We start from the raw sequence: 27,984 nt of genomic DNA on the forward strand, positions 1-27,984 counted from the left end.
CAGTAATAATTCTCTGACTTCAAGAACAAAGAATTGGGAGAAAGTCTTTCTTTTTTTTTTTTTTTATAACTTTTATTTAATGCATATAATTTTCCAAAGTACGACTTATGGATTACAATGGCTTCCCCCCCATACCGTCCCTCCCACCCACAACCCTCCCCTTTCCCACTCCCTCTCCCCTTCCATTCACATCAAGATTCATTTTCGATTATCTTAATATACAGAAGATCAGCTTAGTATACATTAAGTATGGATTTCAACAGTCTGCTCCCACACAGAAACATAAAGTGAAAAATAATAGATGATTTTTTTTAAATGATGATGAAATCAGAGCAGACCTATTGTCATGTTTAATCCCAGTGAGAGTCAAGTTGGGAATTGATAATTTCTTTTTTTTTTTTACAGAGGATCAGCTTAGTATGCATTAAGTAAGGATTTCAACAGTTTGCACCCCCATAGAAACACAAAGTGAAATATATTGTTTGAGTACTCGTTATAGCATTAAATCTCAATGTACAGCACATTAAGGATAGAGATCCTACATGAGGAGTAAGTGCACAGTGACTCCTGTTGTTGACTTTACCAATTGACACTCCTGTCTATGGCATCAGTAATCTCCCTATGCTCCAGTCATGAGTTTCCAAGGCTATGGAAGCCCTCTGAGTTCTCCGACTCTTATCTTGTTTAGACAAGGTCATAGTCAAAGTGGAGGTTCTCTCCTCCCTTCAGAGAAAGGTACCTCCTTCTTTGATGACCTGTTCTTTCCACTGGGATCTCACTTGCAGAGATCTTTTGCCAGAGTGTCTTGGCTTTCCATGCCTGAAATACTCTCATGAGCTCTTCAGCCAGCTCCAAATGCCTTTAGGGCTGATTCTGAGGCCAGAGTGCTATTTAGGACATCTGCCATTCTATGAGTCTGCTGAGTATCTCACTTCCCATGTTGGATCACTCTCCCCTTTATTTACTCCATCAGTTAGCGTTAGCAGGTACTAGACTTGTCTATGTGCTCCCTTTGACTCCCAGTCCCTTCACCATGACCAACTGTGAACTGAAACTGATCACCTGGAACAGTAAGATGGCATTGGTACATGCCACCTCGATGGGATTGAATTGGAATCCCCTGGTATGCTTCCAACTCCACCACTTGGGGCAAGTCAGCCTGAGCATGTCCCAAATTATACATCTCTTCCCTCTCCCATTCCCACCACCATGTTCAACAGGGATCACATTTCAGTTAATTTTCAACACTTAAGAATAGAAAGTCTTTCTAAAACAATGAAAAAAAGATATCCTTTCTTCTATTAAAATTCAACTAGTGTCTACACGTTCATGCAGAGTTCTTGCTAAGGCTTGTTAATAAACTCAAATGATAATAGCATTTCTGCAGAATGCATTTTTCCACAAACTATGTATACTTCAGTAAATATTTAAATCTCTTTTTCATATACAACTAGAAGAAAAATTATGTGAGACAAATTTTAAATATTTTTAAACTTGTTTCAAAAATATAGATATTACATTTTAATCATATACTTTTCCTTAGCATACAGTAACTAGTCAAAAGTAACTGATTTTCTGAAACAACAAAGTATTGAAATACATTGAGACACAAACATTATGCATATCTAAGACAAGGACAAACTTTTTGTGTGATTCTTTGCTCCCTGATCTGAAAAACTGATGAACGTCCTAGAATACATGAGAGAAAAGGAACAATCTGTTGAATCTATGACTGTTACTCATATCACTGATCTAAACTGATTTCCAGCCAAACTGTCTAGAAAGCACTACTCTCTCTTTCTCTTATTTCCTGTCTTACAAAACCTCCTGTAAAAAAACAAGCAACATTTTTTGGCTAGGAAAATAATAGTTGCCACACAGGTCAGCAAAAACACAACCACATCCAGGGAGTAGTACTGGAACCAGGTGAGGTCATGAGCTGCAACCCTAAGGTGTCTGGCTCCCTTGTGGCGCATGACAAATTCAATCCAGAAGACTGCTCGATCCAGGGGCTTCAGGGGCTGATCGTGGTGAATCCTTGATAACTTCATGGCATTCTCTTTATAACTGAGGGTTGAATACATAGACATCAATTTAGGGACTTTAAGACCACAGAACACCTAAAATTATGTTGCATGGCCTTATAAATATATAACACAATTTTATAGTAAATTATACTTTATAGATATCACCAAATACACAGATGGAAGTTTATTTTCCTTTGATACTTATAGATATGGTGGCCCATAGACTGAAATGTGATAGATGTTCAGTATTGTAAACCACATTTGGAGGAGAGCAGAAAATAATTTAACATTCAGAGGTAAGAAAGTAGCATATGTAGTTTGAGAAGGTGGATGCTTGGATCTCATTTCCAAGAGTGGTTTATGATCAATATAGTAAAAGGATACAGGATTGGGAGGCTGCTTGTGGTAAAGGGATCCCTTCTCCTAATAAAGTTTGGCCTATGGCTGTTAGGGTTCTCAGTGGGCTAATCCTCAATGGGACCAGAGAGTGGTTTCAGTCTGTGATCTCTGTGGTCCTAATGTTTCAGTCTTTTGAATCCTATAAGCAAGAAACAATGTCTGGAAGTGAACAGTTGTTAGACTATTCTGCAAGGTATAAAAGGATATAAGTACCAGTGGTGATACGTACATGGCATTTGCAATGCAGTATACATTTTACTCACTCAAGAAACAAAAGCCTAGGCCAGGGTATTGGTTTGGGATTTTGGATGTCTGAACTACAAAAAGGCTATCCTTGGATGAGATGAGATAAAGCTTTATTTTCCCGTGCTCGAATGTTATCATACTTTAAGGAGAATGTAGCAACACTGAGTTACAGGAGGTAGTGAAGTAACATACAGTAAGTTCTAAAGAAGAGATTATGAGCTGGGTGTATTATTGAAAGCCAAGGTGATATTTGCTTTTAATTAAAAAAGCAGGCTTTCATTAATATTCAAGAATGTAAAGAAAATGTAGCTCTAGATATATTTCAGGAAAAAAAGAAACAACAAAAGTAATGAACACATAAACAAAAGACTGATAAATTAATAAAAATGAATATTTTCAGAAGTTGAGATACTGTAGTAAAACATTACTAGCATCATTAGGTCCTTGTAATTATAAAACTAATACTAACCAACATTATTCAAAAATGTAATCGTAATACAACCGACAGAAATTACAGGCCAGTGTTTAAGAGATGGGTAGGGAATTGAAATGTGACATCAGAGTGAAAAGTCATTTTATAGTGAACAAATTGAAAACCTTTTTAAAGGTAATTATTGTAATCTTTAATCTCTTAATGTTTAGGTTTTTCTTAAATTTACATGTAGCCTTTAGTAAGTGATTTATCTGATATTAATAAAATAGTTACCAAAACCTGGAAACTCTTTTCAATTTGCATTTCATTCTACTGTTTTCTTTCTCACTAAATAGAAGAGTATATTTTTAAATTAAAAAAAATTATCCAATTTTAGTGGAATTAGTACTATATATTTCTTTTCTATTTTTAATTAGGAAAAGGAAATATATGAAGTAATGATTTTCTTTCTTCTTTAAAAAAGATTTTTATTTATTTATTTAACAGATAGAGTTACAGACAGTGAGAGAGAGAAAGACAGAGAAAAAGGTCTTCCTTTTCTTGGTTCACTCCCCAAATGGTTGCAACAGCCAAAGCTATGACAATCCGAAACCAGGAGCCAGGTCTTCCTCCTGGTCTCCCATGTGGGTGTAGGGGCCCAAGCACTTGGGCCATCCTCCACTGCCTTCCCAGGCCACAGCAGAGAGCTGGACTGGAAGAGGAGCAACCAGGACTAGAACCGGTGCCCATATGGGATGCTAGCGCCACAGTGGAGGATTAACTTAGTGCGCCACGGTGCCGGCCCCTGAAGTAATGGTTTTCTACTGATAAGTTAATTTATAGACATGTGGCAAGAGTTTACTGATTTCTTAATATTTTTATTTTCTTATTTTCTAAATTCTGTAAAATAACAATGCATATAATTTTCTGTACAGTAACAGTAAGTATTTTCATAAAAATAAAAGCTGTGTCTCTTTAACAGGAACTTGCACTTTTGAAAGATGTTTAAGTGTTTCTTTGAGGTTATCATTTGCTGCCCATTAACAATAGGTGACTTGGCCAGTGTTAAATCCTCGGCCTGCAGCACTGGCATTCCATATGGGTGCTGGTTTGAGTCCCGGCTGCTCCACTTCCAATCCAGCTCTCTGCTATGGCCTGGGAAAGCAGTAGAAGATGGCCCAAGTCCTTGGGCCCCTGCATCCACATGGGAGACCTGGAAGAAACTCCTGGCTCCTGGCTCCGGATCAGTTCATCTCTGGGCATTGCTGTCATTTAAAGAGTGAACCAGTGGATGGGAGACCTCTCTCTTTGGCTCTACCTCTCTCTGTAACTTTGTCTTTCAAAAATTAAAATAAATCTTCAAAAAAAAAAAAAGACAATAGGTGATTTGAAATGCCTCTATAGAATTTTGGAAGTATAAGCAACATGTTAACAGCTATTTCAGACTAATGCTTTTAGAAATTGAGTGAAACATTTTTCTCCTTTGAATGAGTCAAAAGCCCCTCAGGACAGAAGCAGTCTATACTCACGAAGGATTATTAATAACGTCCTTCAATGCTTTAAGCAAACTTGAAGTTGTCATAATTCTCAAGTCCACATCAACCGCTGCCCCTTTGGCCTTAACACGAGCAATATTATCAGGTTGATCACCAAACAAGGGAATTCCCACCATGGGAACCCCGTGGTAAATCGCTTCATAGAGACCATTTGTTCCACCATGAGTGATAAAAGCTCTGGTTTTGGGGTGACCTAAGAGGAAACAATAATATATTAATATTTTAAATTGTGAGAATCTCAAATAAAGAAAACACATGACACTTATATAAAATATTGATTCAATTAGGAAACATCTCCCATACAATTCATGAGACCACATGAAAATTATTGTATGCTTCAAAGATATTATCAGGTAGTTTACCCAGGTGAAGTAGCAGTGGGTTGTTCCAGAAATCAACTCATTCTATCAAATTCTGAGAAAAGTTTAGACTGAGTTTAAATGATGGAATGAAGTTGCCAGGTGGACAAACTGATGGGATGAGTAATACATGAACAAAAAGAAATGTAGAGATGTAAAATCTGAACTCTTATGTGGCTGGGAAAAGGAGGCAAGTTGTGCAGTTTCAATGGGAGAAGGTTAGTGTATCAGACTACAGAGACTGACTAGGTCAACTTCATGAAATGCTCTGCTTGAGAGAATTGGATTTTGCATTTTATAGGAGTATGGGACTATCCATAATATTAGAAACACTGAATGAAACCATTGGAATTTTGTTTCCAAAAAGTTATAGTGAGGAAGATGGAATAGATGTGGCAGAAAATGGGCATGAAGAACCATGAAGCAACTGTAGGCGTCCTTGTGTGTTTAGTGAGAGCCTGCCCGATAAGTCTACTCACTTTACATCTGAGCAGAGACTGAATGACCAACAGAATTTTCACACTCAGGTTTATCTTAGAGCTTCACGAGGTGTTCCATTAGGCCATAGAAACATGAAGACATTAAGCTTTCATGTTTTCTTTTTTGAATAGAAATTTTTGGATTTATTTCTTAATGAATAAGCATTCAAATAATCTCACATTCAGCTCTGCTTAGTTTTGTTCTTACCAAGAAGATCATTCTGTGGAATCCATTCAAAGAGCCTGGTATTGGGTCCTAATGTAGCTGGTTTCTTTCCTGTGTATCTCCACAGAACCTGTTAAGATAAAGGAACTTACTGTGTTAGAACATTTTAGAAGATTCTCTGAATCACATCTCATCAGGACGAGGCAATTAGAAGTTCAATGCCTCCACATTCTGATTAGAATTTTCCCACTTTGGAATATTTGCCAAGATCCATTGAAAATCACTAGACTTGTCTGCTGGACCTCAGTCACTCATAATCTGCCCTGAAAAAAAACACACACTACCTTTTTTGATTCTGTTTATTGCCATGAACAGGTAGAAGCCGGTATCCCTGCTTTGTTGTTCCTCTTAGGTTTCAGTTTTAACTACCGAGTATGATGGTAGCTTCATTTATATACAACCACACTTCAGGAATTTGCCATGCATTCCTAGTTTTATGGGAGTTCTATTTATCATGCAAGAGTGATGAATCTTGACCAATGTGTTTTCTGTTTAATTTTAAATGATTGTATGGATTTTCTTTATCTATGAGAGTAAAGTATTTAATTAATTGACTTTCTTAGGGTAACTGCCTTTGCATTTATAGGATGCATCTCATTTTGTCATGGTGAATAATCTTTCAATACGTTGTTATAACTTATGCACTAGTATCTTGTTCAGGATATTTTTCATGTATGTTTATTAATCTTTAGTATTTTGAGTAATATCCTTTTCTGACTTTTATATTAGGTAATTATGACCTCCTAGAAAATGTTATGAAAGTCTCAGTCTATTTTTTTGGGAGACATTGAGGATTAGTGTTCGTTCTTTAAATGTTTAGTTGTACTCACTAATGAAGCTAACCAGAACTTTTGTTTTTCATCCTGATTTTTTAAAAAATATTTGTCTATTTATTTGGAAAGCTGAATAACCGAATTGCAGAGGCACAGAGAGAGAAAGGTTTTCCATCTGCTAGTTCACTCCCCAGATGGCTGATCCAGGAGCTTCTTCTGTGTCTCCCCGTCGGTACAGGAACCCAAACACTTAGACCAACTTCCACTGCTTTTCCAGGCCGTAGCAGAGAGCTGGATTGGTAGCGTAGCAGCTGGGATTCGAAACAGTGCCCATATAGGATGCAAGCACTGCAGGCGGCAGCTTTACCCACTATGCCACCGTGCCGGCCCCTCAGATGCTTTGCATCTCATTGGGATTACCCTCCCTTAGTTTTCTTGCATTCATATATTCACATACTTTATAAAATTCAGAACTTTCAGGGGCTGGTATTGTTAATCCATTGATTGAAATAAGGGCATCTCATATCAGGGTGGCCACTTGAATCCTGGCTGCTCAACTTTCTATCCATTTTCTCCGTAATGTGCCAGGAAGGAAGCAAAAGTTGATCCAAGAAGTTGGGTCTAGGCCGGCCAGCCTCCTGGGAGCCCTGGAGCTCTTGTTTCCTAGTTTCAGCTTGATAAGCTCTACCTGTTGTGGCAATTTTGGGGAATGAACTGTCAGATGGAAATGCTCTCTCTCCCTCTGCCTTTCAAATAAATGAAATAAGTCATTTGAAACTATTCTGGTTTTTCAAAGCTATTGTTTCTTCAAACACTCTTCATGTCCTTTTGATTATTTTCTTGCCTTCTGCGGTTCTCATAATTCATATTAGTTCACTTCATGGTATCCCACAGCCCATAGGTTCTGTTCATTTTCTTCCTCTTTCTCTGACTCAGTAATTTCAATAACCCTTTCTTCAAGTTGGATGATTCTTTTAACTGCCTATATTTCCTTTAGAAACACTTAGATGAATTTTTCATTTCAGTTATTAGAATTTTCAGCTCCAGATTTTTTTTGTTTTGTCTTGAAAGTTTTTTCACTTTGTTTATATTATTGTTTTATTCATACATTATTTTCCTGTCTTTCTCAATATATACCATTTGTTCCTTGGCCATTTCAAAAACATTTGTATTTAAGTCTTTGTGTGGTAAATAATTTAATGACTGCTATCAGTTTAGCTTTTATGTTTGAATGCATTACAATTTATGTTTCTTTTCTTTTTTTTTTTTTTTTTTGACAGGCAGAGTTAGACAGTGAGAGAGACAGAGAGAAAGGTCTTCCTTTTTCCGTTGGTTTACCCCCCAAGTGGCCGCTACAGCCAGTGCGTTGCGGGCAGTGCACTGTGCCAATCCGAAGCCAGGAGCCAGGTGCTTCCACCTGGTCTCCCATGTGGGTGCAGGGCCCAAGGATCTGGGCCATCCTCCACTGCACTCCCGGGCCACAGCAGAGAGCTGAACTGGAAGAGGAGCAACTGAGACAGCATTCGGTGCCCCAACGGGAACTAGAACCCAGGTGCCAGTGCTGCAGGTGGAGGATTAGCCTAGTGAGCCACGGCCCCGGCCTACACTTTATATTTCTTTACATACTTCATCGTTATTGTTGACAAACAGACATTTACTATCGTTATGTACTGCATCTGGAAATATTATTTTTTCCCATTCTTGAGATTTGATATTTTTAAATTATGCGTTTCTTTCAAGGATTGGCCTGAGGCAAAAGATTAGAATCTTTTCAGATGTTTTCTGAATCTATGTCTTCCTCTGAGACTAAACATGAATTTCTAAATAAAACTTTTATGTAGTATATTTTGAATGTTCTAATATGTTAATATCTGTGCTGTAAAAAGAGAAAAAAGGGTTAAATGGGCATGTTTGTTAATGTAAACAGGAAGCCACTTCAGCTGGTGAGAGTTGGAATAATTATGGCCAATGTTCATTCTCATTCTTGGTTGAGGGTCGAAACTAGCAATCAGAAAACAAAATTCCAGTATTTGGAGGAAAAGGTTCAGTTCCCTTAACTCCATCCACCATACTGCATCATTGACATGGGCTTGTGTTTGCCTTACAGGTGGGTGATGGAGAATTTCTAATTGCTACTGTGATGAGGTTACACTGACCATAATGAATTATGCAGGGGTTTCACAGAAAGGCGGAAGCATTCAAATAGATTCCAGAATTCCCTAACAGCTAAAGATGATTTCCACCAGTATAATTATATAGCTGTTAAAACTGATTCTTGGTAGTTCTTAGTCTATCATATTGCCTGATGTCACTCCTAAGTATTAACTTTTAAATCAATTAAAATTAAATCTTTTTTGAAGTTTCCTTCACATTAAATATGTAAATTTTTGAAAGTAATTTGGTTGTAGATAAAAACATTATAATGAGTGTTTGAAGCTTAAATCTGCCTGCAACTATTGGTTTGAACTAAAATAAAAAGAGAAAATGTCCCTGGTGATTTCAGAAAAACATCAATTAATGAATTGGGTTACCTTAAGAAAAAAGGGATGCTTTGAATAGACATAAAATTTAATCTCATAAATGTTTTACTGTAATACTGAGGAGTTAATTAAATTTAAATAGAAGAATCATTATTTCATAATACCCCAGGAATCTAAGGTGCCAGTTCTAAACTCCAGCAGGGCCAAGCTTAAAATCCATTAGCTAGGAGTAGATGTTTGTTGCAGGTGTTAGGATGAAAAATTGAGATGCATTTCGGGAATGAACTGGCAGATGGAAGATCCCTCTCTCTCTCTCTCTCACAATATGTGTGTGTGTTTGTGTGTGTGTGTGTGTGTGTGTGTGTGTCTGACTTTCAAGTAAAATGAAAACAAATAAAAACATCAAATATTAGCAAATCGAGTATCATGGAATCCTGCACATTGAGCCCACACTTTTGAATACCTGTTCTTGTGTTCTCTGTCATTTTAGTGGTAACTTTTATGTTTGCTTCAAATGTAAAAACAATCAACAATCAAGAACAACCAAATAACCTAAGACTACAGGGGAACCTTAAAAATCAGGAATATGGTTAGAAAATGCTATAGATATAATGTGAGAAGGATCAGTGAGATAGATAACTCACGAGCTAGAGTCCACATCTCCCCCCTCCCCACCTCAACTGCCACGTAATCCTATCAACCTTACCTTGGACGTAGGGGGAATTCTATGTAATCTCTTCCCTTTTGGAAGCTCATAAGGAGTTAGGTAAAGTGGAGGGGCTCTCTCTATTTCTCTCTCTTCCCTGTGGACCCAGAGAAGTAGGGTATGGAAGTCCCTCTTTACTCTTCCTGGCCCATTCTCCCTAGATAAAGCCCTCATAGGCCTGTGTGTTCTTCTCATTCTGTAAATAAACCTTATCATGCTGCATGTTGTGTTTGTGCCTGTACTTAGAATTCTTCTCTAAGTAAAAGACAAAGACCTAAAACAGGAGTTTGGGCCTGACTAGCCCACAATAGATAGAAAGAATATTATGTTTATTATTTTTTAGAATACTCTGAAATACATTTTCTTTAGTTAACACCCAGTTTAAAGCAAGATAGCAGTTAAATATTGTTGGGTACTCTCTTCTGATATTTAATACTTTTTTCTTTAAATTTCAGTCCAGTTGGTACTAATGATTGCAATAAATGTTGCTACATTTGTAAGTTACACTTTTATAAAGCCCTTTGGATTTAAATTAGCAATTTTTTAAAATAAATAAAATTATCAAACCTTCTGTGGAATCTGGGCAAGAGCTGATGCAATCAGATTCGACCTTTCTTCTGTGAGGTTTTGGATCATCGAACCCAGAGTAAATACTACTACTCCATCATTTCCAGAGCTTTGTACAAACTCTTCCAATTCCTGTAAAGAAATCAGTGTTCTTAATATGAAAATTTAGTGCCAAAAAAATTGCATAGCCTCAAATGTTTCTCAGTTTCTGGATTATTAGATAACTCTGAGTTCAAATGCGTTCAACCATCTGATCATTGAGAGTGTATATGATTAACGTACATCACTAATATTTGACAAATTAAAATGATCAAAGTCTACACTTGATCTTGGCCAAAAGGCAGAGAAGTGATATGATCAAAGTCTAGGATTTCCTTATCACATGCTGTAGATACTACTGAGATGCGTGTGTCTGTTTTTATAAATTATTATTTTTTTTTTTGATAGGCAGAGTGGACAGTGAGGGAGAGAGAGAGACAGAGAGAAAGGTCTTCCTTTTGCCGTTGATTCTCCCTCCAATGGCCGCCGCGGCCAGCGCGCTGCGGCCTGCGCATCACGTTGATCCGAAGCCAGGAGCCAGGTACTTTTCCTGATCTCCCAAGCGGGTGCAGGGCCCAAGCACTTGGGCCATCCTCCACTGCACTCCCTGGCCACAGCAGAGAGCTGGCCTGGAAGAGGGGCAACCGGGACAGAATCCGGCGCCCTGACCAGGACTAGAACCCGGTGTGCCAGCGCTGCAAGGCGGAGGATTAGTCTATTGAGCCACAGCACCGGCTTGTTTTTATAAATTATTGATGGCTATTATTTCCTACCATTCTGAACCCTTTACATATCATTCAACTTAAGTATCATGAGAATCTCCAGAGAAATATCCAAGTTCAAAGATAAGAAAGTTATCTCAGGTTAAAGCAGTTTCTCCAAGGCAACATTGTAATCAGTGGCAGAGCCACATTTTCATGATAATCGTGTTGATTATAAAGACAATGACCATATTTGCTACTCTCCACTACCTTTCAATTTCCTCTTCCCAGTGACTCAGATGAAGAACTTTGATTCCTTCATGCTAAATGGTTCTAGTTTGTTACTTCATATTTGGTTTTGTACGCTAAGATCATCAACAACTTTCAAGATGAATCACAGTGTACTAATCTGCTAATGGTGTCCTTTTTTGTTTCCTAAATAATTTATTTCAGTTGCATTTGTATTTTAAACTGCCATGATCACATTGAAGAAATAGGTACCCATGTAACTAACTAACCAAATCATAACATAAACTATCTGTATTCTAAGGATGACAATGCAATCATGGAAGCATATGACACTGCATTCAAAATGAAGATAGTAATATTTAATCATATTTAAGGAAAAAAAAGGATTTCCACCTTTTGTTTATGTACTAAACAAGCTATGTTAACCAAATAAGACAAAGGAAACCTGTGAGGTTTGAAAGCAGAAGACAGTATATTGTGTATGTGTGAAAGCATTGGACAAACTAAAATAATCAATATACAATTATTAGAAAAAATAAAAACTACATAAGCTTGGTCCAATTCATAACCACTATAAATAATAATATTCATGAATGACAGTTATAACTAAACTGACTTGAATATTTAATAAATTATGAACCAGTATTCACTATGGCAATTAAGATATGAACTATATTAAAGTCACAATATATTCACTTTTATCAAAAAATGCATAATCTAATACATATCACAGAAGAAAATCCAAATAGAAAGCAGCAATAAGATGTATATATGTGTGTCTGCATATGTGTGTGTTGTATGTGTATATGCTGAGAAATATTTATTTTAAGTTATTGCATCATGTGATATAGAAGTTAAATGGCAAAGCTATTCAAGATGAGCTCTCAGGCTGGAGACTCCAGGAAGGGAGATGCTGAAGTTCAAGTCTGAAGTATCTGCTGACAGGTTTCCCTGTTGTAGAAAGTCAGTCTTTTTTTTTTTTTTTTTTTTTTTCAGCCTCCAACTGATTGAATGTGAACACTAAGAAAAGCAATGCATTTTATTCAAGGTGAACTTTTCAGTATTAACATCCTAACATCCTCATAGAATTATCCCATATTATATCTGATTATAAATCTGAACACCATGGCCTAGTCGAGTTGACATAATCAACCACCACACTTGTTTGTGGATGGATGGGCTCCATATATACAGATATGACTCACATTAATTTAGTTTACAAGTGATATCACCAAAAGGATAGATTAAAAGCAAATGGCCAGGGCTAGCGCTGTGGAGTGTGGGCCTGCCAACGAGGCACCAGTTTGTGTTTCAGCTGCTGCACTTCAGATCCAGCTCCCTGTTAAAGCACTTGGGAAATCAGCAGAAAATGACCGAAGTCCTTGGGCCCTGTACCCACATGGGAGATCTGGAAGAAGTTCCTGGCTCCTGGGTTCAGATAGGCACAGCTCAGGCAGTTGGGGCCCTTTGGAAAGTGAGCCAGTAGATTGTAGATCTCTCTCTCTCTTTCTCTCTCACTCACTCTTCATTTAAAATATATAAATAAATCTTATTTTTTAAATGGGCCTCATGCTTTACTGCAGAAAACCAAAGGCAACTATAGAAAAATTGACACCAGCAGTATCCCAGAACTTAAAACAGAAGCCATAGTAATCCCTTGAGCAGCAGAGCTGAGAATGGAGTGTACAAAAACACAACAGGAAAATGTCTATTGTTGGACACTAGAGGAGAGGTTCCAAGATGGTGGAATAGGGAGGGAGCTTGCTGATAGTCCAGGAAAAGATAGTTTAATAAAAGTGGAGATAGTGTACTCTCAAGGAAGAGTTAGGGAAAAAATGGCAGAGGAAACTCTTCCGGAATTAGAGGGACATGGTAGATCTACGTGGAGGGCACAGGCGCCCACAGCTTGGGACCCAGCTGCCGAGAATCACTATGCCAGTGCTGGAAAGAGAGGTGAGACAAAACCACAGTAGCCCAAGACCCTGGGAGAAAAGTGGCAATAAGAGCCTAGAGGGAATGAGGCTTGAAACTTTGTGAGGAAAGTACACCAGCCTAACTAGAGGAGAGCAAAAATAAAAAGGACGGTACAGGTACGATTCTCTCTCCACTCACCTTACAAAGGCATGTGAGCCAATAGAGCAGGTGCCATTTTGGATATATGTAACAGCTGTGCCAGCTCGGGGCTGCGTCTGCCCTCAGCCAAGCAGAAAAATCTGACTATGGTGGGGAGTAATAACAGGAGACTAAGACCTGGTGAATGTGTGAAGCATATGAACCAGGACAGTGAAAAAAAAAAAAAAAAACAACTGAGGGTGTGTGGGAGAACTCATAGAGTGGCTGAGATTTTGAGTAGTCTCAGGGGAGATGCCACAATCTCAGGTGGCCCTGGCTACCCAGTGAGAGACATTGCAGGGGAATTTGAGCTTACACTGAGGACTGAAAAGATCCTTTGTGTGGTCCTTGGGACAGAGCAAATGAATATTATACCCATTGGGCTAGTGCTCAGGCACTGATCACCATCCAGGAGACGAACTCATCTGAGCAGAATGACTTCCCTTTTGAATAAAAGAAAAGAAAAGAAAAGAAAAAAGATAGAAGATTTACCACGCCAAATCTGGGTGTGTCACCTTAGGCACACCCTTAACCCTGAAGAACTGAATAGAGCTCTCTGGCCACACCCAACACACGTCTTTAGAGATTCACCAAAAGCAGACAGTTCACTTAATCTAGAATCATAGTATAATGAGAAAAGTCACCACAGAAAAAAAAAAAAAGAAAAAAAAAAAGGAAGAAGAAGAAGAAACCAAAGAATAGCTCCACAATGCCAAGCAACAAACTCAAAAACCGAGGAAACAAGAACAAGGAAGACAACATGACACTCCCAAAAGAACACAGCACTCTAATACAATTTTTGAAGATGATGAAATAGAAGAAATACAAGAAATGGAGCTCAAAAATGTATGATAAGAATATTTGGAAATAATCAAAAAAAGCATGAACTACTGAAATCCATGCAGGACAAGAAAATCTCTCTCATGAAAATGAAATCTTAAGGAGGAATCAAAATGAAATGAGGAATTTAGTAGAACATGAAATTGAGATACTGAAGAGAAATCAAAATGAAATGAAGAATTCAATAAAACAAATAAAAAGCATATTTGAGAGCTTTAAAAACAGAATCAATGAGGCAGAAGATAGAATATCAGACTTAGAAGACAGAGCACAGGAAAGTATACAGTCAAACCAAACAAAAGAAGAGGAAATTAGAAATCTAAAAAATATTGTTGGGAATCTACGGATACTATTAAAAAACCCAACATTTGGGTTCTAGGAGTTCCTGAAGGCATGGAGAGAGAGAAAGGATTAGAAGGCCTTTTTAGTGAGACACTAGCAGAAACTTCCTGGGTCTGGAGAAGGAAAGAGGCATCCAAGTACAGGAAGCACATAGAACCCCTAGTAACCATGACCAAAAGAGATCCTCACCATGACACATTGTGATTAAACTCAGGACAGTGAAACATAAAGATCCTAAAATGTGCAAGAGAGAAACATCAGATTACTCTCAGAGGATCTCCAATCAGACTCACAGCAGACTTCTCATCAGAAACACTACAGGCTAGGAGGAAATGGCGAGATATAGCCCAAGAACTATGAGAAAAAAAACAGCCATCTCAGAATATTATAACCTGTAAGGCTCTCATTTGTGAATGAAGGTGAAATAAAGACCTTTCATAACAAACAGAAATTGTAAGAATTTGTCACCACTCGTCCAGCCCTGCAAAAGATGCTTAAAGATGTGTTACACACAGAAATACAGAAATATGGTCATCAATATGAAAGAATTTAAAGGAAGAAAATCTCTCAATAAAAGATCACAGCAAGTTCAAAGTAACATCTAAGATCAATCCCATTCTCAATAGCCACAAAAACAAATATCTTGAAATAAACTTAACCAAAGTTGTCAAAGATCTCTATGTTGAGAATTACTCAATCTTAAAGAAAGAAATAGAAAAAGATAGCAAAAAATGGAAAAATCTTTCATGCTCATGGTATGGAAGAATTAATATCATCAATTTGTCCATTCTCCCAAAAGTAATTTATAGATTCAATGAGATACCAGTCAAAATACCAAAAAAATTCTTCTCAAATCTGGAAAAAATGATGCTGAAATTCATACAGAGGCACAGGAGACCTCAAATAGCTAAAGTAATCTTATACAACAAAAATAAAGCCAGAAGCATTACAATACCAGATTTCAAGACATACTACAGGCAGTTGTAATCAAAACAGCATGGTACTGGTACAGAAACAGAAAGATAGACTAATGGAACAGAATGGAAACACCATAAATCAATCCAAACATCTACAGCCAACTTATATTTGATCAAGGATCTAAAACCAATCCCTGGAGCCAGGACAGTCTGTTCAACAAATGGTGCTGGGAAAACTGGATTTCCATGTGCATAAGCATGAAGCAAGACCTCTACCTTACACCTTACACAAAAATCCAATCACTATGAATTAAAGATCTAAACCTATGACCTGACACCATCAAATATTAGAGAACAACAGAGAAACCATGCAAGATATAGGCACAGGTAAAGATTTCTTGGAAGAGATCCCAGAGGCACAGGCAGTCAAAGCCAGAATCAACAATTGGGATTATACCAAATTGAGAAGTTTCTTTACTGCAAGAGAAACAGTCAGGAAAGTGAAGAGGCAACCAACAGAATGGGAAAAAAATATTTGCAAATTATGCAACAGATAAAGGATTAATAACCAGAATCTACAAAGAGATTAAGAAACTCCACCACAACAAAACAAACAACCCACTTAAGAGATGGGCCAAGGACCTAAATAAACACTATACAAAAGAGGAAATCCAAACAGCCAACAGACACATGAAAAAATGTTCAGGATCACTAGCCATTAGGGAACTGTAAATCAAAACCACAGTGAGGTTTCATCTCACCCAGGTTAGAATGGCTTACATACAGAAATCAACTAACAACAGTTGCTGGAGAGGATATGGGGAAAAAGGGACACTAACCCACTGTTGGTGGGAATGCAAACTGGTAAAGCCACTATGGAATACCCTTTGGAGATTCCTTGTCATTCAAGAATAGCATGAAAATGACAAAGAAATAGAAATCCCATTCAAGGAATTGAAATTGGAAAAGTTTCTGCACCTGGAGAAATATATAAATGATTACTTATTGATGAACAAAGATAAATTCAATCTAAACACCACTATCCCTCAACATAAGATGGGAAAATTCTAAAAGATAAACAAGTAAAGGATTCTGAAAATAGCCAGAAGAAAGTAAATATTTTATAAAAGTAGCTCAATATGCCTGGACGCAGACTATTCAGCAGAGACCTCAACGGCCAGGAGGTTCATATATTCAGAATATTGTATGCAGAAATTAATTTCCATGCCAAGGATATGGTTCTCAGCCAAGTTTATCTGAGATAAAAGAAGTGAAAAGACCTTCCCAGAAAAAAAAAAAAAATTGAGGGAATGCACTATCACAGATCTCTAACGCAAGAACTGCTGAAGAGTCTTCTCCAAACTAGAAGAAATGAATGTCAGCATGGATGGACAAAAATCTCTGAATTCATAAAATTCACTGGTAAATATAAGTATACAGCAATATTTAACATACTGTATTACAGAATCTATAGTTATGACCCCCCTATAAACTTAATTTGAATGCCAAAAGGTAAAAATATACAAAAGAAGATATTGAGAAATAAATACAACACACTTTCATGGGATAAGTAAAATAAAAATGGAAGTTGCAATATCAAAATTCAAAATGTGTGTATGTGTGAAAATGGAGCTAAGATGATGTTTTATTCTGTTCATTTCTTTTCTTTGTGATCAAAGTTGAGCTACTCATCACAATAACTTTCCAAGGCTATAGGGTTTTTCTAAAGCCTCATGGTAAACGTTAAACAGAAGCTTATTACAGATACAGTATCCCTAATGCAGCTATGGAGTTTGGTTGATAATGATGTGTAATTGTAGGTTCATTGATTGTGGCACATGTACCAAGATGGGGGATGGTACCTATGTGTATGGATGGGCAGGGAATAAATAGATCGTGGATCTGCAAATTTAGCTTACTTTTCATATGTATATAAATGACTATAAAAAGTAAAGTCGTATTGAAACAAATTAACAGTGTGTTAAGACCTGCCCTTGAAATTGGCTTCACATTCAATTTGACATTGCCTTGGTACCTCAATTTCAGCATACACAAACATGAACACATGACTTTTCAATCAACTTCTCTCCTCAACAAGTCCCTCGCTATAGTAAATTCCAACATTCTCTATGGACTTTACCACATAAAGATGCAAATAAAGGAAAGAACTCATACAAAGACAAAAGCAGAGATTCATTCTTTAACTACTCTTTTCTTCAACCTCCACCTCCATACAAATACCGAGACTTGCTCAACTTTTTATAAATATTTCTAAATCTCTCCATTCCTACTCAAACACACTACCACACTGTAGTTTAGATCTCTATGATCTCACACAAGAACTATAGCAAATATATCTTTAATTCCCTGTACTCAATCTTGTTTCTTTTCTAGCCTACAAGCTGTGTTGGGTCACTGCTTATACATTAGTCATTTATCTGGGATTTCCTTAATTTTGACATAAAAATACTTAGATTACTCACCTGCTTCTTTGCATTCTCTCCTACCTCTTCCATGATCTGTTCTGTCTGATTTCTTTCTTCTATGCAATCCAAACAGTTCATCATTCCTGACTTCTGAGAGATTTTTTTTGAAGGTTCATCATATGTCTATTTGATCTATTCTATTCACCTCTATTGACCATTCAGGACTAGGTTATGCTAAATAACCTACAATCTCGAAACCTCAATGGCTTAAAACAATAGTTTACTTCTCATGCCATACATACACCCATCGAGTGGCAGCTGATACAAAACGTTCTTTACCCTAAAACTCAGGCTGACAGAGAAGGCACTATCTGGAACAAAGTCCCTTGAATGCAGAGAACATTTTGGAATGTCTAGTCTTGGCCAGTACTTTATGGTTGTTGAAGACATACTTCAGTTCATTCACATGGGCAAGAGGTTATTTCAGGCCTTCACCATAACCAGGGCCCAAGAATTTCATCTATATCCAATATCTGACAGGTTCGATAAATATCACTGATGATATGATAAAATAATAAGATTGCCATGGTAGTGTAATCATCTAGGGGACAAACACCTATTAATTTCTATTAATTCCCCTTTTTATTTCAATGTGAGGATCAGATATTATAAATAATAAACTAGAGATAATTCCAGAAGAAAAATACCAGAACTCACTAAAATAAGCAAATCAAATTACCTCAGGCAGGGGCTTTGCAGGCTTGCAGTGTAGTCCTCCAACATATTCAAAATTAGGTAAAAAAGGGCGTGGAAATTCAAAATCCCAGTAACTTCGTATCAGCCACATTTCAGCTTTCCCCATAATCTCACATATTGTGGTACGTCTTCCTGAATAAAAACAGAGTAATAGAGGCAAGATAAATTTATAGGTAAAATGGGAAATATTTTACCATAATTGTCAAAGAAAATTTCTAGAGAACCAATACTGGGCCCACGTAACCCATGTGAAATCAATTGGCCTTCAAGAAACACACCAGTGAGATTATGAATAACCAAACAAAGGGTTAAGAAGTGTAGTACAGGGGTCAGGCATGTCTGGCCTGCAGGCCATATGAGGCCCGCGGAATCATTTGATCTAGCCCTGCCAAGGCAACCACAGGCAGGAACTGAAATTCAGTAAATACATATCAAGATGATTTTATTTTAAAATTTACTCATTTAATTGAAAAAGCAGAGTTGAAGAGGCCAGAGAGACAGAGAGAGATCTTCCACCTTCAGGTTCACTCCCCAATGGGCCCCAAAGGCCAGGCCTGGCCAGTCTGAAGCCAGGAACCTAGAACACTGTCTGAATCTCCCACATAGGTGGCAGAGGCCCAGGCACTTGGGCCATCTTTCTCTGCCTTCCCAGAAGTATTAACAGGAAGTTGGATCAGAAGTGGAGCAGCCCAGGGCTTGAAATAGTGCTACTGTGAGATACTGTGGCATCTCAGGTGGCAGCTTATCCCACTGTGCCACAATGCTAGCCCCTAGCAGGATAAATTTGACAATTTTGTGTGACTGGAAAATGAAGTTTTGAATATCCAAATGGCCCTTGACAAAACCCCTTCCTGCCACACTGAACCCAATACCCAGGGGTAGGATATGAACACAAGCCTGCTAATATACCCCTGGCTTGTACTCTCTGCCTATACTGTAGCATCTACCTGATTGCACCAAGTTTGAACTGAGCTCCATGCTCAGAATTGGCAAATATTTCCAGCAAGCAAAAAGGAACTCAGGCAGTCATCCTCAGATTACTGGTGGAGTACCTCCCCTATTAGAATTGCAATTTATCACAAACTTATTGCTTCAAAGCATTCTGGTAACTTTATGACTGTAATCTATCTCTTTTTCTGATATTTAGAATGCAGTTTCACAATTGATTACATCTTACCTGGTCTGGAAGTCTTTCAGTAGATTTTTTTTAACTTTTATTTAATGAATATAAATTTCCAAAGTACAGCTTATGGATTACAATTGCTTCCCCCCCATAACTTCCCTCCCACCCGCAACCCTCCCCTTTCCTGCTCCCTCTCCCCTTCCATTCACATCAAGATTCATTTTAGATTCTCTTTATATACAGAAGATCAGTTTAGCATACATTAAGTAAAGATTTCAACAGTTTGCACCCACATAGAAACACAAAGTGAAAAATACTGTTTGAGTACTAGTTATAGCATTAAGTCTCAATGTACAGCACATTAAGGACAGAGATCCTACATGAGGAGTAAGTGCACCCTGACTCCTGTTGTTGACTTAACAAATTGACACTCTTGTTAATGGCATCAGTAATCACCCTAGGCTCTTGTCATGAGTTGTCAAGGCTATGGAAGCCTTTTGAGTTCACTGACTCTGATCATATTTAGACAAGGTTGTAGTCAGAGTGGAAGTTCTCTCCTCCCTTCAGAGAAAGGTAGCTCCTTCTTTGATGACCTGTTCTTTCCACTGGGGTCTCACTCACAGAGATCTTTCATTTAGGTCATTTTTTCCCCCCAGAGTGTCTTGCCTTTCCATGCCTGAAATACTCTCATGGGCTTTTCAGCCGGATCCGAATGACTTAAGGGTTGATTCTGAGGCCAGAGTGCTGTTTAGGACATCTGCCATTCTATGAGTCTGCTGTGTATCTCGCTTCCCATGTTGGATCATTCTCTCCCTTTTTGATTCTATCAGCTAGTATTTGCAGACACTAGTCTTGTTTATGTGATCCCTTTGGCTCTTAGTCCTATCATTATGATCAATTGTGAACAGAAATTGATCACTTGGACTAGTGAGATGGCATTGGTACATGCCACCTTGATCGGACTGAATTGGAAAACTCCTGGTATGTTTCTAACTCTACCATTTGGGGAAGTCAGCTTGAGCATGTCCCAAATTGCACATCTCTTCCCTTTCTTATTTCCACTCTTATATTTACCAGCAGTCACTTTTCAGTTAAGTTTCAACACTTAAGAATAACTCTGTATTGATTACAGTATTCAACCAAAAGTATTAAGTAGAACAAACAAAAAAAATACTAAGAGGGATAACGTATTAAGTTGTTCATCAACAGTCAGGGCAAGGGCTGATCAAGTCACCGTTTCTCATAGTGTTCATTTCACTTTAACAGGTTTCCTTTTTGGTGCTCGGTTAGTTGTCACCGATCAGGGAAAACATATGATATTTGTCCCTTTGGGACTGGCTTATTTCATTCAGCATAATGTTTTCCAAATTCCTAACAGGGATCACTTTTCAGTTAAAATTTAAACACCTAAGAACAATTGTGTGTGACTTACCGAGTTCAATCAATAGTACTAGAACAAAAAAAAATACTAAAATAGATAAAGTATTACATTGTACATCAATAGTCAGGACAAGAGCTGATCAAGTCATTGTTTCTCATAGTGTCCATTTCACTTCAACAGGTTTCCCCTTTGGTGCTCAGTTAGTTATCGCCGATCAGGGAGAACATATGATATTTGTCCCTTTGGGACTGGCTTAGTTCACTCAGCATGATGTTTTCCAGATTCCTCCATCTTGTTGCAAATGACCAGGTTTCGTTGTTTTTGACTGCTGTATAGTATTCTATAGAGTACAAGTCCCATAATTTCTTTATCCAGTCTACTGTTGATGGGCATTTGGGTTGGTTCCAGGTCTTAGCTATTGTGAATTGAGCTGCAATAAACATTAAGGTGCAGACAGCTTTTTTGTTTGCCAATTTCATTTCCTTTGGGTAAAATCCAAAGAGTGGTATGGCTGGGTTGTATGGTAGGGTTATATTCAGGTTTCTGAAGAATCTTCAGACTGACTTCCATAGTGGCTTAACCAGTTTGTATTCCCACTAACAGTGGGTTAGTGTCCCTTTTTCCCCACATCCTCTCCAGCATCTATTGTGGTATATTTCTGAATGTGAGCCATTCTAACCGGGGTGAGGTGAAACCTGATTGTGGCGTGGAAAGGCAGAAAGGGCCTACAGGGATCAATAGATTTTTGAAAGTGATCATTTAGTTTACTATATACAATGAGAGTGCATGCACGTTTCACAGGCCTTTTTGTCTATTTCTCTCTTTTAGGGGGAAGAGGATGAAGGTGTAGTACTGTTCAATAATTTGGTTGTGAAATATTTGTTTTCTGATAAGTTTAGATAACAAACAATGAGAAAGAGGTAGCTTCCAGCTATAATGCCAATCAATGGAACATTAACAGAAAAGAATTCAAATTAGTATCTCTCTATTAATTTGTTCTTTAGTCAAGGACCAGAATTTCATCTCTGAATCCTATTCAGTTACCATGGTATAAGAACATGTACTCAAAGACTTTATGTCTTTCTGAAATGTGTATTCAGTTTCATAGATGTGAAGAAGCAATAATCATATGATCTTTCACAACATGGCTTTTGGAATAGTCACTTCAATGTTCTAGAAGTCCTAATCAGAAAATATGATGTGTTTTGAACTGTCCCAAAATACACACATAGAAGAGATCACACACAAATCTCAGCAATTTATGGGAATTAATACTGACAATAACAATGATATTCAAAATCCAGATTCATCCTCAATGCATTTCCCACTTTACTGCCTTCTTGGTGTCATATATGGTTGTCTTCTGATTCCCTTTGTGTGGTGCCTCATTTGTCTTTTCTATAGCCTCTTTCTTAGGTATAATTTACATAGCATACAATCCTTTCTTGTAAAGCACACACTTGAGAGATTTTTAGTATACTCACAAAAATGTGAGCCATGATTGCTTTTTTAACTGAAAGATTTCTTTATCCTCCAAATAACATTTTCCTTATCCCCATTTTGATGCTCCATTGGCAATCATTGCTCATTTCTTCCCATTCCCAGTCCATGACAAAAACGATCTACTTTCTCTCTCTATGGATTCGCCTCACCTGGATAATTTATTTAAGTAGAATCATTCAATTCGTGATCTTCTATGCAGACTTATGTTACCAGGAAGAGTATTTTAAAATCGTTTATAACATGCACCAACAACTTACTGCATTTTATTTCTGAATATTATTCCTTTGTAAGGATGTATCATGTTCTATTAATCCAATCATCTGTTAAACATTTGAGTGAGCTGGCGCTGTGGCTCACTAGGCTAATCCTCCGCCTTGCGGCGCTGGCACACCAGGTTCTAGTCCCAGTCAGGGCGCCGGATTCTGTCCCGGTTGCCCCTCTTCCAGGCCAGCTCTCTGCTGTGGCCAGGGAGTGCAGTGGAGGATGGCCCAAGTGCTTGGGCCCTGCACCCCATGGAAGACCAGGATAAGTACCTGGCTCCTGCCATCAGATCAGCGCGGTGCGCCGGCTACAGCGGCCATTGGAGGGTGAACCAACAGCAAAGGAAGACCTTTCTCTCTGTCTCTCTCTCTCACTGTCCACTGTGCCTGTCAAAAATAAAAAAAAATAAAAAATAAAAAAAAAACATTTGAGTGAATTTTTGTCATTGTTTGATACTATGAATAATGCTACTGTGAGTTCATATTTTGTGTGAAGGTATCTTTTCTTGACTATATACTAGAAGAAGAATTACTGAGCCACATGATTCTTTTTTCAGAAGAAGGTGTTTTTTATCCTATAACCTTTCACTCTTTAGATAAGAATCTGTATACTTAATACACCTAATGAAATGAAGATAGCATAACAGGTAGGAAATAATTAAAGTAATTGGTTTGGAAAAAGATATTATTAGAAAAAATGTCCTAAATTTGGAAATTAAATGAGACTACAAGAATGTCTTTTGATATCATGCCAGGGCTCTGTTTTCCATGAAGGATCTAGGAATTATTTAACTGACTTGGGAAAATGAATGCATTTTGCTATTTACTTTAAGTAAATAATTATAGTGAAATTAAATATAACTTGAATATTTCTCTGTCATCTCATAAATCATAATTTTTTGTTGCTTTTTAAGACATTAATGAATTTTGTGTCTAATCTAGGAATACTATCCTAACATCTTAATTTTTCACAAGAATGTTAATAAATACTTCTTCAGAATAATATTTGAACCAGATTTGCCATTTTACTGTGTTCTCCTGAATGATTTGAATACATCTCTAACATGATATATTTTATATTTGTGTAAGAATTATGACATATTTATAAAAATTTTAAAAATATACTCAGGTTATGTTATGTAACAAATTCTATATTCTGAACAACTAAATAGAAAATTTTAACTAGTAACATTTTCAAATTTATGAGAGAGGTAAAGAAATAGTTCCCTTTGATTTATCAAGTTAAATATTTCTCTTTTTTAATATGTATTTTATTTCTTTGAAAGGCAGAATTACAGAGAGAGAGAGAGAGAGAGAGAGAGAGAGATCTTCTATCATTTGGTTCAATTCCCAAATGGCTTCAAGGGTCAGGGCCAGGCTAGGCTGAAGCCAGGAACCTGGTTCTCCACCCTGCTCTCTAACATGGGTACTAGGGGCCCATGCTCTCAGGCCGTCTTCTGCTGCTTTCCCAGGTACATTCACAGAGAACTAGATACAGAGTAGAGCATCCAGGACTTGAACCAGTGCTCATATAGGATACTGGTGTCTCAGGCTGGGGCTTTACCTGCTGCGCTACAATGCTATCCCCATATTTTTCTTTCTCAGATGGTATTCCCAGAGAAAGCATTCTAGAATGAATAAGACAGATAGGTTCATTTCTTATCACTAGTAGATTATTGTAGAAAAGATTTCAAAGCTGAGTGTTAAATTGCTAGAATTTGAAGTAAGCAAACAAATTAGTACTAGCAAGAGACCATACACTGCTTGATTGATTACTCAGAAATTATCACCAGAATCAGATTAATCAGATTACAGTTATTTTATACCAGTTCTACCTTTTCCTGCTTATCCTTTAATCATAGAAAAATAATAGGTGCATTCATTTCTGTTGAAATTTTCTCAGCACTAATTTTACAAAAAGCCAGCAACTACTTCTGACACAGAAGGCCAGGAAAAGTCTAACAGAGACATGTTGTTCCTAAGTAGGTCATGTGCCTCATTGAATCAATCAGTGGCTTATATCTGTGTCATATTCCTCATTACAAAGCACTCATTCTGTTTATAGTTGATGAAGAAATAATATTTTATAGGAAACTTAGATTACAGATAATATTAAAAAGGAAAATGAATTCTGCTGAATAAAACAAGGAATCACAACTATAGTGGAAGATTTTAGTATTTTTTAAAATAAACTTAGTATTTAGTAATGATAGAGTATTAGAGATACTGTTAAAATAATACTAAGGAGAAAAGTCTGTTATCACTACTATTACTTGTGTTTGTGCTGGAAGAATTTGTCAATGGCGTAATCAACAACAGCAACAACAAACCTTAAAACCAAAAACAAAAAGCATGTAAGATAGACATGTGTGGGAAAAACATTATTTGTTGGCACTGTGATTTTTTTTTACCTTGTCAATATAATGGAAATCTTTTAACTTAAAGTTAGTGGAACTATTAAGATATTGTACTTAGATTTATAAATTCAAGAGTGAGGCACAAAAATATCAGCATGATTAGTTACCCCATAATAACTACAACAATATGTCAATAGCAGTGGCTATACACTATAAAGAATCATTCATCTCACTCCAGTTAGAATCTATATTATTATCTAAAAGTCCAAAAATAACAAATGCTGGTAAGATTGTGGAGAAAAGGGAGCCTTAATATATTGTTAATGGGAATGTAAATTAGAACCACTATGGAAAACAGCATCTAGATTCCTCAAAAAAACTAAAAATAGATCTACCATGTGGCCCATCAATTTCATTTCTGGGGATATATCCAGAGGAAAGTAAGTCAGCGTATGAGATGCCAACACTCCATTTACTGCAGTTCAATGCACAGTAGCAAAAATATGAAATCAACCTAGATGCCCATCACTGATGACTGGATAAACAAAATGTGGTATGTATTCATAAAGAGATATTACTCAGCCAGGAAGAAGATTGAAATCCTGACATTTATAAATAGAATGGATGAAACTGGATGATCATTTTGCTAAGTGAACTAAACAAAATAGGAATAAAAAATTCCATATATTCTCTTCCATATGTGTAAGTTAATATATAAAGGGAGTATAAAAATGGGCATGTCATATTATTTAGCATATTGATAGTTATAAATGTTGTCTTCACTGAATTATATACTCAGCATAGTATACCCTTCTTTCCTCATTTTGTATTCTTGTCTCAAATCCCACATTATATGATAGTAATACCCACCTTTTAAGAAAAGTAGTATATATATATATAATATTTACATATGAAATGAATATGGCAAAATGTTAAACATTATTAAATTGAAAAAATATATATGGATATCTAATAAATTTTAATAAAAAACAAAATAATAATAAAATAATTTGTTTTTGGTGGAACAGGCTGACCACAAGAACTTGGCTATTATACTGAAACCTTAATACCTTGGTTAGGTTTGGGTATTGTGGTGCAGCAGGTTAAGCCCTGGCTCAGGACAACTACTTCCCATATTGGAGTGTGTGGTTCAAGTTCTGGCTACTCAGTGCTTCCTAACCAGCTTCATGCTACTGTGCCTGAAAGGTAGCAGGTGATGGCCCAAGTACTCGGATCCCTGCCAACTATGTGGGAGACCTGCATGGACTTCCTGGCTCCCAGCTTGGACCTGGTCTAACTCTAGCTGTTTCAGGCACTTCAGGAGTCACTGAGCAGATAGAAGCTCTCTCTTCCCCCTCCCTCTCTCTCTCTTTCTTTTGCTCTCCTTTCCTCTATCTCTCTCTCTGTCCCTGTATCTCCCCACTCAGCCATTATTTCTAATAAATATATAAATCTTTTTACAAAACCAGTAGGTTTAAGTTTCATACATTAAGATAAATATTTCTGTTTAGCAAATGAAGTATGAATCTTTTTACAAGTGAATTCCTCTTACCTAAAACCTTGCTGTAATACTCATCCCATTCTGAAAGCATAAAATGTGAAAACATCATATCGTTCATTAGGTACAATAACCAATTTTTCAGTCTCTGTACAAAAGACATGTTGTCTGTCAGTCCTGATGTGCTCCCAGGAACGTATGAAGAAGGGGTGGGAAGCCCAGCACAGCTTCTCTCTATGATGTTTCCAATAGAAAACCGGAAAGAATATACAAATGGAATATTGAGGAGCTCGGCCACCAACTCTCCACAAAAGGCTAAAGGGTCAGCCAAACAGATGTCAAACTTAGCTGCCTTAAGCCTGTCCAGCAACTCCTTGTTTGTTATAGCACTGTCGCACACTCTTCTTAGGTTCTTTGAAAATTGCTTGCCCATTTCTACCATTTTTCCTAGCACCTTCCACCATGAAAGTGTTGGCAATTCAAAAGAAGACATGTAGAGAACTGTGTTGAGCTCTTCCATGAGGGTTTCTTTGGTTACCTGAAGCTGGAGAACTTCCACATTAAAGGGAATCTTGGTATGATCGAGCAGAAGACTCGGTGAAGGCACCAGCACAGTTATCTCATGGCCACGAAGCTGGAGTTCTTCCAGGATAACTTTTAAATTAATCCAGTGGCTAAAATCCATGGGCCAAACAAGTATTTTCCCAGTCCTTCCAGAGTCAACGAAACACAGGAGCAGTGTGAAAAGAACACAGAAGCCTTTCACAGCCTTCATGGCTAACGCTTGCTCTAACCAAATACACCCCCAGTGTAAATCAAGTGTGTGAAGCTGATGGTCCAAAGTCCTCTTGACTTTTCTCAATCATCTTATAGTGGACTGGGCTGAGCTTCAGAGAGTGTACTTTGTACTGTTGACTAAATGTACATGTAGCTGTTTTGGAGAAAGCATTTTGGGAAACCAATAGAGTGACTTTTAAAGAAAATGCAGCCAGAGTTTCAAATCTTCCTTTAGAGGAAAGAAGACAAAGGGATTTAATGAGAACACAAACCTAAAATAATTTGTAAATAATATTAGTTGAATTCATCACAATGGAATACATTTTTACTTAAGACAATTTTTTGTTTCATATTCTCTGATTTTATTTGAATGTTCATTTGAGAAAAACGGTCCCTCTAGCATTTTTCTTACTAAATACCACTGCATTTTCTAGAAGTAAATGAAGCTACTATTCTATCGCCAGGTGGAGATA

The 27,984-nt window shown here is 37.3% G+C and overlaps 1 protein-coding gene across 2 annotated transcripts; it reads right to left on the minus strand.

Moving 5' to 3' along the window:
• Positions 1-164: 164 nt before the first annotated feature.
• On the minus strand, positions 165-27,509 carry UGT2C1 (UDP-glucuronosyltransferase). Of its 2 annotated transcripts, none has more exons than XM_089301695.1 (6): positions 27,273-27,476; positions 18,596-18,744; positions 10,231-10,362; positions 5,687-5,774; positions 4,614-4,833; positions 165-2,067 (listed from the first exon to the last, which is right to left on the minus strand). In XM_089301695.1, the coding sequence occupies exons 2-6, from the start codon at positions 18,716-18,718 to the stop codon at positions 1,788-1,790; spliced, it is 843 nt and encodes a 280-aa protein (XP_089157821.1). In that variant the 5' UTR covers positions 18,719-18,744; positions 27,273-27,476; the 3' UTR covers positions 165-1,787. The 2 variants fall into 2 exon arrangements, with proteins under 2 accessions (XP_089157821.1, NP_001182734.1); NM_001195805.2 differs by having other exon boundaries at positions 397-2,067; positions 26,789-27,509.
• Positions 27,510-27,984: the final 475 nt, after the last annotated feature.

This window comes from Oryctolagus cuniculus, chromosome 8, assembly GCF_051225735.1.
Source record: "Oryctolagus cuniculus isolate XC-2025 breed Fujian yellow rabbit chromosome 8, ASM5122573v1, whole genome shotgun sequence".
In the NCBI taxonomy this organism is placed as follows: domain Eukaryota; kingdom Metazoa; phylum Chordata; class Mammalia; order Lagomorpha; family Leporidae; genus Oryctolagus; species Oryctolagus cuniculus.